Source organism: Lissotriton helveticus, chromosome 8 (genome assembly GCF_964261635.1).
Source record: "Lissotriton helveticus chromosome 8, aLisHel1.1, whole genome shotgun sequence".
Lineage (NCBI taxonomy): Eukaryota > Metazoa > Chordata > Amphibia > Caudata > Salamandridae > Lissotriton > Lissotriton helveticus.
This window is the reverse complement of record NC_136069.1, coordinates 23,204,899-23,222,691: the sequence shown is the minus strand read 5'-3', so window position 1 is coordinate 23,222,691 and position 17,793 is coordinate 23,204,899. Positions and strand designations below refer to the sequence as shown.

The 17,793-nt window shown below is 42.8% G+C and overlaps 1 protein-coding gene across 46 annotated transcripts in view; it reads right to left on the bottom strand.

The window, feature by feature from the left end:
* The window catches only part of LOC144772242 (uncharacterized), a 507,669-nt gene that overhangs the window by 265,903 nt on the left and 223,973 nt on the right, over positions 1-17,793 (bottom strand). For all 46 annotated transcript variants that reach the window (XM_078656424.1, XM_078656425.1, XM_078656418.1 and 43 more), the window contains exons 10-13: positions 7,463-7,567; positions 4,731-4,805; positions 4,345-4,455; positions 3,969-4,073 (exon numbers count right to left, since the gene is read on the bottom strand). In XM_078656424.1, the coding sequence (XP_078512550.1) occupies positions 3,969-4,073; positions 4,345-4,455; positions 4,731-4,805; positions 7,463-7,567 (396 nt within the window). The remainder of the gene's footprint in view (positions 1-3,968; positions 4,074-4,344; positions 4,456-4,730; positions 4,806-7,462; positions 7,568-17,793) is intronic.

Genomic DNA, 17,793 nt, shown 5'->3' with positions numbered 1-17,793 from the left:
TGAAAATACTTCTGAAAATGTTAGATCTATTTCGGACACTGCCGTTTGCTATAGATGAATCAATTTTCAAGACGCTGTACTCAATCTTCATACATTTTATTTGGCAATATGGGAAGGCGAGGCGGTCACTAAAGTATCTCTCTCTCCCACAGGGACGGGTGGGCTGTCGGTTCCTAATATCACACTATACTTTTGGGCATCTCTTCCACAACCAATGACCATATTATTTTCAGTGGATAGTGGAATGACAGCTCAGGAAAGCCTCACTGTCCTCTCCCTAATCTACGAGCTTGCTCTAGGGAAGAAGGCTGATGGACTGCTGCTTAGGCAGCTGGAGCCAAGCTATTTAAAATAAGTCTGACTCAAGGTTATGTTCAAAGTCTGAAAAGTATGGAGCAAGGTGCACAAATTAATGAAGATCCCGAAATGTTGTAGGTATACACCACTGTGGAGCTCTTCTCGTTTTCCATTTGTATTTTATGATGTAAAGGGAAGGCAGTGGGAGCAACACAGCCTAACAAAAATAGGGGACCTTTACGTCTTAGGTCAAATTTGCCCCATTACACATCTGCAGCAGGGGCTCTGCATCCCAGTCAGCCTATGCTTTAAATAGGTGCAAATTCAGGAATTTCTTAACAAATACAGAGTGGCCATATCAGTAGATAACATACCTCTCCTGGAGGCTGTTGTTCAGGACATTTGCAAAATAAGAAATAGATATAGTATTTTGCTGGACAACCTGCCTGACGACCTCGAAAAGATCGAAGCAAAATGGGCCAGGAACCTAAATAACCCTGATGCTGATTTAGATAAGACAATCGCACTAGCCGCAAAGATTTTCTTATCCGCCAGCCTGCAGGCGCAGCATTATAGAACTTTATGCAATCTGTATTTTACCCCAGCCAAACTGTTTGGGTGGGGTAAAAGAACAGACAAGTGCCCTAGGTGTGGGGAAGGCCTGGCCACACTGATGCATATGTTTTATGACTGTGCCAAATTACTCACTCTGAAGGAAGGGTTGGAACTCTTTTGGGAGGGATTGTTCGGGCGTAGGATAAGTCTTAGTCCCACTATGATGATTTTGGGCCACAAAACCAATAGCAGCTATGGTACTACTCAGACGCATTTTGAATCTGTAGCTATTGCCATACTGTTAATTGCTGCTAGATGGAAGGACCCGGAGAATCGGTAGTTCCAGATCTGGCTAGCCCGGCTGCTGGGCATTTTCAATCAAGAGGTAGCTCTTTATGAATGCAGGGGCAGACAGGCCAGGAAGTTGGGCGAAAAAAATCTGGTCACCTATTATGGCGTGGAAAAACCACAGAGGCTGTACAACCAATCTGCTGTCTATAGCTATTTTATCTGCTTTTATTGATCCACAATCCTATAATAATTTATAATTAAGATAATTAGCTGGTATCAGAAAGGCTGCTTTCAATATACAGGCTATTCTTTACACAGATTTAATTGTTTTGTGGCGGCCCAAGCATGCCCTCCCCAGCAAATAGCCGTTATCTGATGTAATGTAAATATGGATGGAATGTTTTAATTAAGCTGCTATTATTGTTTTTTTTAAACTTTGTGTAACTTCCCCGAAATACAATTGTTGCATATGACAGTTTTTTTATATTGCATTATTAACAACATGTATTTCTCTGGGTAAAATGTTAAAAAAAAGTTTAAAAAGGAAAAAAACGAATGGAGTTTTGCATTTTGGTACCCCTACTTTTCCTCGGCTCCCACTTGAAGGTTCACCACAGAATTTGTCCATGAAGAAATGAAGAGGAAAAAGCATTTTGCTGGAATGTTTCGTGAAGATTCATCAAAGAGCGCCAAAGTTATCAGCAAAAAAAGGCATTTCACAGGTAAACACCATCCTAACTATGACTACAGAGGGCGGACTGCAACTCTGAAATATTTTTTACACATATGCATATGTATATATAGACTTTGTACATGTATATAACTGAGCAAAACCTTCTTTAGAAAGGAGTGACAAAAAAACAAAAAAAAAATTATAATGGATACTCTCCCGAAGTTGGCATTGTGTTTTTGGATTTAATAAATGAAAAATTAAAAAATTGGCCAATTAGCTAAGTAACTGTCTGTATACTGTAATCTCAGTGTACCTTTCTACACAAATTCTGTGCTAGCCCTGTCTCATACTCGTCAGCTCTAGGTAGTTCAAGATAGACTGTACCAATGTCAAAACTGCTACTTGGAATAATCTGTATTTATGGCTGTGTTCAAAAGTTCAAACTATCATACCTGTAGGACCACCTCCTTCCCCCCCCCCCCCCCCGAAGGTTTTGTTTTCGGACTGATGCTGTTGTTTTTTTTCCCTTTTTCTCTTTTACTAAGTAGTGCACCGGGTCCTGCTGTTCCATTATGAACCAATATTAGACAAAATGACTGCACAGACTGAGCGGTGGATTGCACTCCTGCTCTCCCTGGCGGTCCGATTGGCGCTGGCCAAAATGTTAATTCTTCTAAAACTGCTTTAGTTCTTTGTTAATGTCCTTTGAGACGGTGCGCTCTTTGCTTAAACGACTGATTTGGGCAGAAGAGCCCCTTTGTGTCTGTTGGGATAGACTAACACGGTCGTATGTCCAAGGAGGGGGGGGGGGAGGGGAGGGTTCTGGTCCCAGAGATACTGCCAAGCAGTTCAGGCACATTATGCTATTTTCTGGGTCAATGAACAATGCGGGTGTCCTCACCTGGCTATTGAGGCAGACCAGCTTCCCAAGGAGCGATAAACACAATCCTAGCTGCGCTACGTCCGAGGCCTCACAGGCTCATTTAAACAGTATGTTGCACACACTCGGAGTTTACAACCCTGGCAGAACTTTCTGGCTTAAAGCACCTGGCCTGGAATTCCCTGCCTATGGAGGCGTTTTGGTCCAACCTGGTCCCTGTGGTCAATGAAAAAGCTGGTACCTTCTTGAAGTGTGCGCTTCTTGCCCCCCCTTTCAGGGATTCATTGCGGACATCCCAATGAGCCTGTGGTAGGTGGTTGCCCAACTACTGATTTTGGCTCGGTGATGTGTAGCCAGGGCCTGGCATAAGGGCTCTGCAGCACGGATCAGTGGCTGACTGCAGGACGTGGAGTTCTGAAATCCAGTAGCAGAATCGTATGCAATACTGCAAACCCCGAGAGCGCGACCAAGAGATATATGGTCACCTATCAGAGAATGCATGGCAGAGCAGAGTGAGACTAGTGGTACCCTTGTCCCAGAAGACAGAGCCCAGGATCTGGGGAGGAAGGGGGTCTCCCTACTCCTTTTCTGAGACACTTGTACAAGGTCATAGACATCGCAACTGCATTTCCCTCCTATCTATATCCTGAGATGGATGTATGACGTTACAACGCATACTTTTACCACGCATACCATTACAACGCGGTTTTTACCACGCATACCATTACAACGCATAGCGCTTTGGGGTGCTGGATAGTGAATAGTTAAATTTACTATTCCAACTCCAGTCCCCGTGGACACTAGGGAAGGTTATTGGATAGTAAATTAACCTATTCCCTATCCTAGAGCGCCCCCCAGCGCAATGCGTTGTAATGGTATGCGTTGTAATGACCGCGTTGTAATGGTACTGCGTGGTAAAAAATTCGTTGTAAACGTTGCATACCCCTGAGATCACCAGCAGTTCTTGTAGCACAGTTTTTCAATATACATTGTTGATCCAGAGAGGCTCCTCCTATTCCTAGTACTAGCAGACTGCCTTGTACATGAGGACTGTCTTTTTTTTAAAATTGTTTTCCTGTTCATTCGTGTATACAGGTTTTATACAAATCAATAAAAAGATTTTATAAATGTTTACGTTCTTTCTTTGCTAACTTGAACATACCACTGAAATGTTATTAAACTTAACAGCAGAGTCACAAACTGAGGCCCAAAATCATTTATTCCTGGGACTGATTACATTTTCATACTATTCCATGTAGAAAGGTAACTTACCTGTTGGGCACAATATATTCTTAACTACTTCAGAGCACTGAGCATTCGCGAGAAAGGACCATTGATCTTTTTTCTCCAAGGGCGTCACTATCTTGAACACTTCTTCTGCAATTATAGAGAAACCAAATAATTATTTCATAGCTGGACGTTGTCCTGGTCGTCTTCATCTCCCTACTGGCCTTATTACATCGTCTCCTTCCACAGTCGGGAGGTGAGGCATTGAACACATCTGCCACCTCCTTGCTCTCCTCATTCATCCATCCATTCATTTCACAGACACGAGGCCCTGGACATGTCACCCCTGCGCTCAGTCACTGTAGCAGGAGCACCTTTGCTCTTCTTATGACTGACTGTGACGTGTTTATGTGATTCTTACCTGCCGGGCAGAAGACATCTCTATCGTCCTCAGAGCATGGATCTGCAACGGGATGGGCTTTTCTCTTTTTTCGGATGCTGTCCGAGACCGTCTTTACCTTGAACACTTCTTCTGCAATAATGGAGAAACCAAAGAATTATTTCATACTCAAACAAGCTGGCCGGTGTCCTAGTCGTCTTGAACTCTATACTGGCCTCATTACATCCATTTATTTCACAGTCAGTCACTGTAGCAGAATGTGGGGACTTGGACACCTCTGTCTCCTCCCCGTTCTAATTACATCCATTCATTTCACAGTAAGTTCCTGGATGCAAGAGCATCCTTGCTCCCCTTTCGACTGTGACTGATTACATAGGCATGTGATTCTAAGTAGAAAGATAACTTACCTGCTGGGCAGAAGGTACTTTTGAATCGCTTCACGTTGATGCTGTCTGAGTCCTTCGTGAGGTTGAACACATCTTCTGTAATAATGGGGAAAAGAAAGAATGATTTCAGCCAATCACAAAAGCTACAGTGGCCTGGATCTCCTAAGTGCCCACTGGCCTCGTTACATCCGTTCATTCCGCAGTCAGCCACTGCGGAAAGAGGTGGAGCACTGAGCTCTTGTTGCTACCTCGTTGCCTCATCTCACATAATAAAGGCAGTGTCCTCCCCGTCTGTAATAGCCGGTATTTCTACAGGTAAATCTAGCAGGGCTGTGTCAGTGCCTCTACCGCGTCTCCCATTACCTCAGAATGTTAAAAGCTGGAGTGTGACTGCCTTCTTCGGCCTGATCCACCACAATGAGTTGCAACACAAAAAGATGGACGGGAGGCTTGACATTGTCAAAACATTCACCCTCAGACACAGATCTGGATTAAATCCATTGCTCCTTTTCTTACCATGCCACCCCAGTTTGGTCATACCCTTAAACCGGTCCCATGATGCTTGTTTTCTGGTCCAGGGAGGACATGGCCTGGCAGTTTGGGCTGTACTGTTCCAATGGGGAGCGGGGTCAAGGCTTACATGCTTACAAGCTCACGGAAACCTGGCTTCATGAGAGCTCCGGCCCAGATATCGCAGCAGCCCTACCCTCTAACTATGCGATAGCAAGAGTGGACCGAATTCAAAGAAAGGGAGGTGGAATTGCCGTAATACATAAAAAAAGCTATAGCGGTAACAAAGAACAGCTGCCCATTCCAGCATGTGAAGCTGCATTTTTCAAGCTTACTCGCTCCCCAAATTTTACTTACTCTGGAGTTTTAGTATATCGACCCCCTGAACACCTCGCCAACTGGATCCCCGCATTTATGGAAGCTCTTTCGCCTCTTGCCACTGACACAGCAAATTTCACAGTATTAGGAGACATTAATCTCCATCTGGGAGACTCCACCTGTATAAACAGTACCAGACTCACTTCGGACATGGCCTCCCTAAACCTTGAGCTACTAAACTCCGGCCCAACCCACGTAGCCGGACATCTTTTAGATCCTGTCTTTTCTAATCTAAATACAATCACTTGCGCTCCTGCGCTTCCCTCTGGCTGGTCTGATCACTTTCAGATTAATTTCACACTAACCAGTTTACCCGAAAGGAACATTTTAATCAACCCCAACGGGATGGAGGAAGCGCAGAAAAACTGGAAAAAGTTAGACATTAACAAATTCAATGAGTATCTTAACGCCCATAAACCTCCTTTAGAGCAAAAAACTGATCCTCTTGCTGCAACAGTACAATATAAATTTAAACAATAATAATAATAATATAACTGGGTCCAAGCTCTGGTGGAGTGGCGAGCAAAAGAAACGATGGAATTACCCCAGAAATATGACTTGGGGTGAATGCTCAACAACGTTCAGCATTCAGTCTATCATCTTTTTGTATTGCTATAAGTTTCTTCAGCGGCACCATAACTGTTTTACAGTCAATCCCAGCACCGCAGGGGTCCCGTGGTGCCATCTGGCTCTGAACTCTATCCCTGCACAGCAGGAGTGCTACCATACTATATTACATATTATATTTGGATGCCTCAATGTAGGTAATTCAATCCTTGCACAGCAGGGCTACCATGGCGCCATCTGTCGCTGAACTGCTACAATACAAGCTACAATACAATATTATAGCACAAAGGGACAGATGTACAAAGAAGTTTTGCGGTTGTAAACTCTTGGATTCAGAGATTGCAACCAAACAACTGCATTTTTCTATCGACTCCTAAAATGCGTGTAACCCCTTGGACACGGGTTGATTTTCCGCGCAGTGCGGGAGAAATAAATGGTGGGCGGGATTCGGTAGCCTCCCGGTCGTCGTGTGCACACGCCCACCGTGACGCATGACGGCTGGGAGCCGTCATGAGCATGCAAGGGGTTAAAGATGTATAAGGAATCACTATCAAGAAATGGCATGTTAAAGGCGTCCCTTCCAAAGAGCAATTCCTAACAAAGTGTATCAATGGTTTAGGACCCAAATAACAGTTGTAAACCATTGAGAAGTTGCCGAACCTCAAGTTGGTGTTGTACCCTATTCCCTTGAGGACCCTTTCACTTTATGAAATTTGAGGGGGAAACATTTTTTATTTGGGAGTAGGCAGTGGTCTCTGGGACTACAGCAATCTTTCAGACAAACGTTTTAAAAACACACACACACAAAAGTAAACTTGAAATGCAATGACAGATATGAGGGTCTGCTGACCCCAGCAGGCCCCCATTCCAGTGATAGTCTCCAATTGTCACAATTTACAACCTAACTCATTAATATTCATGAGGAAAACGGAAATCAACTATGATTCTGAACTTTAAGAATCAACCTATTAATAGGTCAGCTCTTAAAAATCTTTACTGGTCACAAAAATACTAGTCACAGTTTACGCACAGCATTTGGAGACTAGATATTAATACAGCTGGCCCTATAATACTACAAGATATTATTATAAATGTTTTGAAAAGCTTCAGTGAAGTTGGTCAAAAAAGTGGGGTTTTAAAGTATTTGCTTAAAAGTTCATGTTCTTTCTCTGCCAGCTGAATGTACAAGTGCATTACTATCAATCTTAATAGCGGAGTCACAATAAACTGACGCCTAATAACATTCTTGCCTAGGACTGTTTACATATTTATACGATTCCATCTAGATGATAACTTACCTGCCGGACGGAAAGTATTTCTGACTTCCTCAGAGCGCTGATCAGCCGCGGAAATGGTTTGTTTCGCTTCTCTGATGCTGCCCAAGACCTGAATCACGTTGAACACTTGTAATAAAATGTTAATGTATGTTTAAAAAAAAATGAAATTCAATGAAAAAAAAAAGGTTAAAGTGAAGTTATAGTTAGGGATTGTAAGAATATCTTACTTTACATTAAAACATTATAGCTAGGTGAAAATGTGAGTTATAAGTAAGGCTCCCTGTTTTCCGTTTTTACGGATTTTTACAGATAAATACAGACAGAAAACAGTGCGTTTCTGTCTGCATTTATTTTTTAAAGAGGGTAAATACAGGAAATGTGCTTCTTTTAAGTGGCTTTTCGTGCTGTCTTTCATGAATTATAGCCCAACAGCTGAGCAGATGGACATCATGGGAAAATAAAAAACAGGATGACATTTCTTTAAATAACTGCATGTATCAATATACGTTTGTGGCATAATGCTAATATGTGCTAGTGGATGTACTGTTATGTAATATTTGAAAACTCAGCTAAAACATGACAGACCTCAAAGTATGAAAGTGTGTCTATCATTTAAATAAATACCGAAATGTACAGTTTTACAACTACATTTATACGCAAAGCACAAAATAAATATAGATACATACATAAAAAACAGCCCAAAAATAAATATGGATGAATAGAGACTGGAATGTTAAAAAAAAAAATACCATAAAACCAGAAGCCCTAGTTATAAGGGAACATTTGCACTAAACAAACACTAAAATTAACCAATGTTAGTTAAAAGAAGAAACTATACCACGTGCCCTCGCCATTCCCAGCTTGTACCCTTATATATGAAATCACTCATGAAATGTTCTATGACATCACACATGACGTGAAATTATATCAATGATGACGACACTGCGCATAGGGGGCGAAAGTTATTGTTTCTTCAGTTAACTGTAACTGGTGAATTTTCAACCAAATACAATGTCACTTTAACCTTTCCAGTGAAAAAAATTAAAATTAAACATACATGTATTTTTTTTAATTAGACGCTATTAATGCATATCTCTCCCTTCCACAGAATAGACATATGCGAAGGCCCATACAGGGAGTGAGAACACCTAAGAAAGCCCAGACAGGGCAAGATATCAGAAAGGGAAACGGTTGAATGAAAAATATATGATATTTATAAATTTATTTGTTACTGGTTACTGTGTACATATTGATGTTAATACAGTTTTCCAATGCAGCAAATACTATAACTGACGACATCCATAGAATTAGTAGTTGGGCTGCATGAAAGAACGATAAACGCTACAATCAGGGTAATGAATTGAATGCTTTTTTGTCCGTTTCCCCAAACGAAACTGTTTTTAAAGATTGCACTTTTTATTTATTGCACTAGCACTTTTCACGATACAGACAGTTTTTGTGAAGTATGACCCAGAGGAAACATACTATAAGATGGCCGCTATAATAGCACTGATGGACATAGTCCACTTTTGATGTTTACTGGGCTTCCGTGAGGCTTCACAGAAATAAAATGTTGTTTCTCACTGCGCATGCCAACACTGACGAAGCCGTGAGGCGAAACGTGTCTGTTGGAGGGGTAGGGGGTGTGTAATAAACACTTGGAAATCTGAGACCTGCGTGCTTTCCTTTTTGTCATCGGACATGATATATATATATATATATATATGCTCCAGTCCACCATGAAAACGTTGAGCACTCAGTGGTGGGTGCCGGTCAGGGATCGTGATGGTGGGTCTACGGATTCATAACAGGCTCAGAACTTCAAAAAAGGAAGAGACCGCACACATGTGAGAGGAGAAAGACTATTTAGTCAACGAGTCACAAAACTCGTAGGACACATTTCGGCTCGCGTCTTTTTTGACAGTCAGTGTGTTCGCAGCATTACCATGCTTATATTTACAACAGTAATTTGGATGTCCTGTTACGTCATTAGTTGTTGTTGTAATACTTTATAGATTTATCATAAAAGTAGGTACATGTCCTATCTATTACAACAGTGAAATACATGAGCTAAAATACGACCGATAAAAACGTTAAAAAAGCTTATTTATAATAAAAAGTACAAGGCAGTTTTAAAATACATCTTCATCGGCTTGACCACAATCAGCCATGCCCTACCCAAGAACTTTGCAACCCCACAGATCAGGGACAGAGATGATGTATCAGATGTGAGAATACGTAGGGCCGTCTTACATTGTCTTACTCCGAGCTCTTTACAAACTGGTTTTAGCCATTTTCTTCTAACATCCCTATATGCTTTACAGGCAAACAGAAAATGTGGTAGGTACTCACTAGGGCAAGAACAGCCCGGACAGGTAGCTCTAACCCAGACCTCTTCCTTCTATGTAAAATCATTTAATGGGAGTGTCCCATATCTCATTTTTAAAAAGAGAGATCTATCTTTTGGTACTTGTATAAAGTCCAAGAAAGGTTCCAGCTTCCTGATGGGCTTATGCTCTAGAAATGTATTAGTTAGGGCCCCCCACTTAGTACTATGTAATTCCTCTGCCTGGAGCCACTCCCAGTAGATTTGATTCATATTTCCTTTAGGAGGGGGTGTTTGGGCCAACCTAGCATCTTCCAGACCCAGGTCTATGAGCAGCTTCCTTAGATTATTCAACCACTTGATTTTCTTAGAGCGGTTCTCCTTAGGCGCACCCAGAACAATAATGGACGGAGACGAGCTATATCCTTAATTGAACGTTTTCCCAGATCATGGTAGAGGGGTTTTAAGGGTGTTGAAAGAGGGAGGGACACCAGATCCCTCATAAACTTGTTCTCTGCTTTAACCAGTTCCGTGGTATTTTCAAACCCCCACATTTCTGAACCATACACTGCGGAGGCTAACGCTTTCCCTTCGTATACCACGAGAGCTGGGGCTATAGGTTTACTAATTGAGATTTGTTGATTTCTCAGAATTGCCCCCGACGCTCTTTTAAGATTTAGGAGCATTTTGGTCACATGAGAGCCCCACTTCATTCGGTTATTCACCCTGATACCTAGATAGTCAAACGCCTCCACTACCTCTAGTGGAGATCCATCTAGGGTAATATTAATCCTCCTTGGTTTTCTAGATGTTGACAATACCATCAGCTTGGTTTTAGAGGTGTTAATAAGCAAACCCCGGGAATCACAAAACAGTTTACAACTATCCAGCAGTTTCTGTAGCCCCATAGGGGTTTTAGCCATCAGCAGGGTATCATCTGCGAAAAGGAGGGTGGGTGTTTTCTCTCCCGCCAGGACTGGGGCATCGGCCGGGTTCTCTCTCAAATGGGCTACCAACCCATTTATAAAACGAGAGAACAAAGTCGGTGCCATCACACAGCCCTGTCATTTAGAAACTGCCATAGCCTTACACAGGGCACCAAGTCGAAGGCGGTTTTCAGGTCAATGAAGGCAAGGCATAAACTTCCTTTCTCGATGGAAACAGTATTCCAGTAAACCGCAAAGAATCTGAAAACCTGGTCCATCGTACCCACCCTTTCCCTGAAACCCGCCTGGAAGTGTGTCAGAATGTTCCCCTCATCAAGCCAAGACCCTATTCTAGAGACAATAACCCTGCCCACTACTTTTTGAACTGCATCGATTAAACTAATCGGCCTGTAGTTTGCAGGGTCCTCCCTGGCGCCTTTCTTGAATATCAGCTCCCTTCCACGACTCAGGGACTGGGTGTCCCTGTGCAATTGAGTTCATAAGAAGGGTGATGAAGTTGGCCCATAAAGGGGGGTCGTGTAGAAATAAATCACCGGGGAGGCCGTCCGGCCCTGCTGCCTTTCCCGGGGTTACACTCTTTATGGCCAATTCAACCTCATTGATGGTGAAGGAATTAGATGGCTCAGTGGTATCTGTAGACATCTCTCTCGGTGGCCCTTGACTTTGATCTTTTTCCATCTCGCCAGAATATAGTTTGGAAAAGTGTAAGAACCATTGCTGGTCTGTTATGTGGTTTGGGACGGGTTCTTCTCCCCTTCTGTTAAGTTTGTTTATTAACTCCCAGAATAGGGTAGAATCTTTTAGCTGGGCAGCTACTCTAAGCTGTTGCCAGTGGTCCTCCTCCCACTCCCGTTTTGCCAGATACACCGTGTTACTATATTACTTTCTAGCATCCTTAATAGCCACGGGATGTTTGCTATGCAGTGCGAGGGTTATAGACTTTCTTTTATCCCTACACCTGGCCGTGTACCACAAATTACCACACTTGGGCATATTGTTCTTATTACTTCTAGATACCTTTGTGGTAAAGAAGGAGCCTAGTTTCTCTACCAGATTGCTATATAGATCTCTTAGGCCAGGTCCCTGCGTAGTATCTAGAGGCAGATTAAGTACGGTCAGTTCCCTGCACATCGCTAATACTAGTTCTTTGATACCAGACAGCATTTCTTCCTGACAAGCCACCTTCTGCCATTTTAATCTGCGGTTACAGTTGGAAGGGACAACCTCTTTTGTTTTCAGTAACGGGGGTTTAGGTACTTCTCCCGAGTTTCCCCCCATAATTTTCATGCATAGAGGGTTATGATCGCTGTCTTGCGACGGAATCACCTCCATGTCTAATAAGCTCCCCCAAAATCGGGTATTAAGCAGAATGTAATCAATACGTGAGGGACTGCTCGGCCTATTAAAAGCCATTGACCCATTGGCCCATTGGCATCTGAGGTGGTTCTACCATTTAGTGCTCGCAGATTGTATTCTATAGCTAGAGCATTGATTTGAACCACCCTTGGTGTCCATTTTCCAATTATCGGAAAATTTAGCGGAGGAATTCCCAGCCTTGCATCTTCCTCACTCACCCCCATTAGATCCTCTTCCATCAGTGGCTCATATGTACAATTGAAGTCACCACCCACGATGATATTGGCCAAAGGTGGGACACCTGCTAATGCAGTTTCTAAAGCTGCTATGGTGTCTGAGCTTTGTCCCCCTGGGGTACCTCTAGCATAAATGTTAAACAATACCACCGATATGTAATTGTGAGGACTTCTTACAGATAAGTGTATAATGTCACTCGAACCTGAGTTATGATTAGAGATGTCACAATTTAATGCCACACTGATCCATATTTGTAAGCCTCCAGAAGGTCGCCCTTTCCCCGAGTTAATTGCCGGAACATAGAAAGTGGAATACCCAGACTTATACAGCGGTGTCATGCTCCAAGTCTCCTGAAACATGCAGATCTCATACTGGCTGATGAACTCATTCCATTCCGGGATGGCCAGTTTCTTTTGGAGACCTGCTATGTTCCAGGAGAGCAGGGAGACCACACCGCTGTTTCCTCACCGGCAGGGGAAGCCCGAGGGACCATGTCCATTAGATTAAAGTTGACCGGGCCCGCGGGCACTCTTGAATCAGGGGACCAATTCACAAGCTCACAATGGTCTACACTACCCAATCTAGAGCCTTCCGGGCTCACATTAGTCAGGGTTGCCATAGTAGCTGGGATCAATTTTTCCGTATTGACAGCAATAAGTGTGTCGGCTGCGTGTACAGGGGGCATTTCCTTATCTAGTCAGTCTATTTTATTCAGGTCAGAATCATCCTGCATCCAGTCTCTGGACCACAGTGGGAAATATCTAATTTGGATATTAGAATGGTTAGGTGGGCAGGATCGATACTCCAGGGATACTAAGTTTTCCGCCATCGCCACGCTACACAACTTTATTTCAATACAGTCTGTGTGGGAGCTAAACAGGGACAGTCTTTTAACACTGATCATATCCTCCCTGATAATTGATCTGCATCCCCTCAAATGTCGTATCCAGTGAATTGCTTTGTTAGGAATGGCTTCACTGCTCTCATAAACATGACCCCCCCCTAGATTTTGAGACCCTGGTTAGGTATACCGTGGCCTTTGAGTTCCCCAGGGGCTTATTATTAGACTGGGGTCTCTGGCAACCACCTGTGCTTGGCCCTGTATTCAAAGTACTTGGGCTACCAGAGTTGGTTTTAAGCGGACATTGATCGTAGCACTTTTGTATAGCTCCCCCTGATTTTGTTACATCTGCATACGAGCCCGTATTGGGGAGCACCCTGCAGTTCTTACTGCCTATCTGACTATGGTCCATGGTAACTTTTCCTCGTAGCCCCCCACCAGGCTTGGGTTTCATGAGGGGGGGTTCCCTTGTGTTCGATTGTGTTATTAATACAGGGGGTATTAGGGGCAATGCTTTTTTAATCCCACCCGTTTCCCCCTTCCGTGATAGTTCCAACAACAATTTTTTAATTAAACCCAATTCCCTCTCGAGAGTTCCCATTTTATTCATCAATAATCTATTAGAGGAAAGACATGTTGAACAGTCCTCATGGTTGCCCGTCTTGTGATCTAATTTCCTAGTGCCATGTGATGTTTCATCAACTAGATCCCCGGATTCGCCTTCTAAAACAGCAAATCTGTTAGAGCAGGGAATGATTTTCTCAATTAGAGCCGCATTTTGGGCTAGGATAGGAATCTCAGGAATGGCCTCTGGTGGGCCTATCTTAGTGGGCGAAATGACAGTGTTTAAAGTTTCTACAGGACCTTCTTCCGATAGGCACTCGGGCGGGATATGCACTTCAACAATTGGACAGGGGGAGGGTGTTTCTTGTTAAAAACTGCTGGGATCACCTTGCTCCTGTTTGTTTTCGGGGCCCCATTACATAGGTCACTTTCCTCCCTCGCAGTAGGTCCAGTATTTCCCCCCAAGATCGCCTCACATTCACTGACAATGGCTTCAATGCTTGAGAGGACACAATTGGTGGCCGCATGCTGAGACTTTTTTGCTTTTTTGCCCTTTTTTGTAATTGCGAGAGCGGGACCCCCCTCCATAGATTTCCTTTTTCCCATTGTTCCCGATCAGGTCCCTCTTGGTAGCTTTGTTATTGGATATTAGGCACCCTTTGGGTATAATTATTAAAACACCGTTGGCAATAGTCCCCCTTGAGATCCCCTCAGTACTTTTTAGTCCATATGTTCTTATTGTAGATGCGTTTGGAGCCAAGTGAAAGAGGGGTGGCCCAGCCCTGCCTCTTCCTGTCGCGGGACGGGCCCGCCCTTGGCCCGGGAAGCGCCCGGGCACGCCCGCGCGTGTCCCGTGCTGCCGGAGGTGCCTCGGTCTTTTATTCTCCGGGCGCTTGCAGATGACGTGCGTCGTGCGCGCCCCACTGCCTGCCGGGAATTGGAGTCCTCCGGCGTTGATGCTGGTGCGAGGCAGTAGACGCGGTCACCTAGCGGGGCTTTAGCCTGCCCCCGACATGGTCCTCAAAACAGGCACGGTGGTGGTGGAGTGTCCTGCGCTGCGGGAGGCGCCTCGGTCTTTTAAGCGCCTCCGGGCGCTTGCAGATGATGTGCGTCGTGCGCACCCCACTGCCTGCCGGGAATTGGAGTTCTCCGGCGTTGATGCTGGTGCGAGGCAGTAGACGCGGTCACCTAGCGGGGCTTTAGCCTGCTCCCGACGTGGTCCCAAAAACAGGTACGGTGGTGGTGAAGTACGTCATTAGTACATCAACATAGTAAACGGACTTGCATTTGGAAAGGAGACCAATGCTGTGTAAATAAGGTGACATCTGTGAACATCATGATATTCTTACTGCACATGCAATGCATCCAAGCCGTGACAATTTACACAGCTGTTGGAGATATAGAATTCATAACATAAATTCTACCAAAAAAATAAGTTGATTTAGGGTTCTTGGTGTAAATAACACTTAATCATGCTCTGGATGAGCAATCATTCATATCAATAGTTGAAAATATTTCAGATTTAAACCACTTATCCATCTCTGTACTGAATTATAGGACATCAGTTCATTGTACATTTTCATAATCCAAACAAAATATAAAGAAATACAGTTTTACAAATCGCAATTTATAGGTACCACAAAAAAGAATAATGAAATTAAACATTTAGCTAAAAATGAAGAGGAAATTTCAGCCAGTGGGCCAATTCAGTTGAAATTATCCTAGGTGAATTGCCAATTCCTTTTCTGTGTTCAGACCTAGGGGCACCTTTGTTTGCAAATCAACAATATACCTTGATTCCAGTCTACGCAGTTTTATTACTCTATCTCCAGCTCTCTCATTAGGTGGGACATGATCTAAGCAGAAAAACCGTAATAGGTTTCCATCACTCCGATGATGTAGAGCAAAGTGTCTCGAGACTGGGTAGGTTTGGTCATTCTTTTCTATTGCCCGTGAATGCTCCAGAATCCTACGCTTCCTTTGGTGGATAGTGCTGCCTATATACATACGTTTGCATGGGCATATAAGACAGTAAACACAGCAAGGTGTATTGCATGTTAAGAACTTAGTTATTGGTCTTGGTCTGTTACATACTGGTACATCATATGTCAATGTTTTATGGCTGTTCTTACATCCTTACACTTAGTGCAAGGAAAACATCCTGTCAAATCACTCATTCGTGGATTTATTGGTATTGTCACAAAGTGACTGTATTAATGTGTCTTTCGTTGAATGACTCCTTCTACATTTTATTTTGGGATACTCAGGAACAATCTTTCCAATAATTGGGTCAGTGTGCAAGGTATGCCAATTACGTTGTATTATGTTTCTTACATTATGCGACCCATTGGAAAAAGTAGTAATAAGTCTGAATTCCGGATCCAATATCTTTTCAGTATTTTTTTTTGCATTTTTTTCTTTGAGAAGACAGTTACGTGAGATCTAATCTACTCTCTCTTATGCACTTTGAAGTATATTCCCCTTTATATCCTCGTGATCTAAATCTTTCAAAAGCCTCTCTTGCCGCTTGTTCATAATCTTGTTTTCTTGTACAATTCCTTTTGATACGTAATAGTTCTCCATAAGGAATGCTTTTCTTCAAGGGATTTGGATGACTGCTGCATGCTTCCAAAATGGAGTTACCCGTAGTGGGTTCACAAAATAAGGTTGTACACATCTGACCATCTACAAGGAATATTTTCAAATCCAGAAAATTCACTTCTATTGCATTTATTTCACCACTAAATTGCAGGTTAATTTCATTAATAATCAAAACTTTAATATATTATTCAACTTCTTTTTGTGGGCCTTTCCATAAAATAAACAAGGAGTCAATAGAACGATACCACCCCACAATGCAGGACACCCATGTGTTACACATCTGCCCATGCCACCTGCTTCTCCCACCAGCCCACAAATACATTTGCGTAGCTGGGGTTGAAGCAGGCGCCCATAGCGGTCCCATGTGTTTGCATATACAGTGGTTGTTGAAACAAAAAGATATTATTAGTAAGGCAAAAAGTGAGGAACTCAATGAACATCTCGCTGTGTTCTGCAAATTTCAGTAATCTTCCTTTCAGGAAGTATTGTATGGCGTTTGTACCTTTATTATGGCAAATTCTTGTATACAGACTTATGTATAACGCAACCATCAACATATCTTGCTCCGAAGTAATGTTTGCGATTATTCTAATGAAGTCTTTGGTATCACGGATATAAGATGGTAATGTTCTTACAAAGTCAAACAAAAAAAAAATTAACGTATTGGGACATGGATTCAGTCAAACTGCCCTTAGATGAGATGAGCGGGCGGCCCAGGGGTGCCTTATCATCTTTAAGTATTTGGGGAAGATGACAGAACGTCGGCGTAACTGGGTGAGGACATTTTAGAAACCTTAGTTAATCATGATCTATCATTCCATGACTAAACCATCTCTGTATCATGTCATGATATGTTTCAATGCTTGCGTTATAGTCCTCCTTTTGTATTGGTACATAGCAACTGATGTCTGTTAGTAGCCGTAATGCTTCCAATAGTATTCTTTCGTCATCAATACAATGTTGCCACCTTTATGTGATGGTTTACATACGATATTCTGATCTTTCTGAATTCCTATTAGGGCACTCCTTTGTTCCTTAGATAAATTTATTATTACCTGCTTTTGAGACTTGTTCCTCAATTTCACAAACCTCATTTTCATCAGATCTTTTTTGACTGTATCTTCAGATACATCAATTGTATCAAATGATGTTGGCGGCAAGAATGTTGATTTCACTTAAAATCCGGTTTTCCATTTTTTTCTGCATGGTGCCAAAACTCTCTATTTCCATAATGTCCCAGACGCATTCTTCCATTCTAGGAAATGATTCCAGATCTTCTAATACGAACAGAGTCTCAAGGTCGTTCCCTGTGAGTATGTCAGTTAATGTAGCTGTTCCCTCAGAACTTTCATCCAAACTCTGTTGGTGACTTAATCCTTTGATTTTGAAGAACTTATGAAGTTTCAATTTCCGGGTAAAAAGAAAAAGATCAATACTTGTTTTGGTATATTCGAAATCTTGTGTTGGACAAAATGTAAGT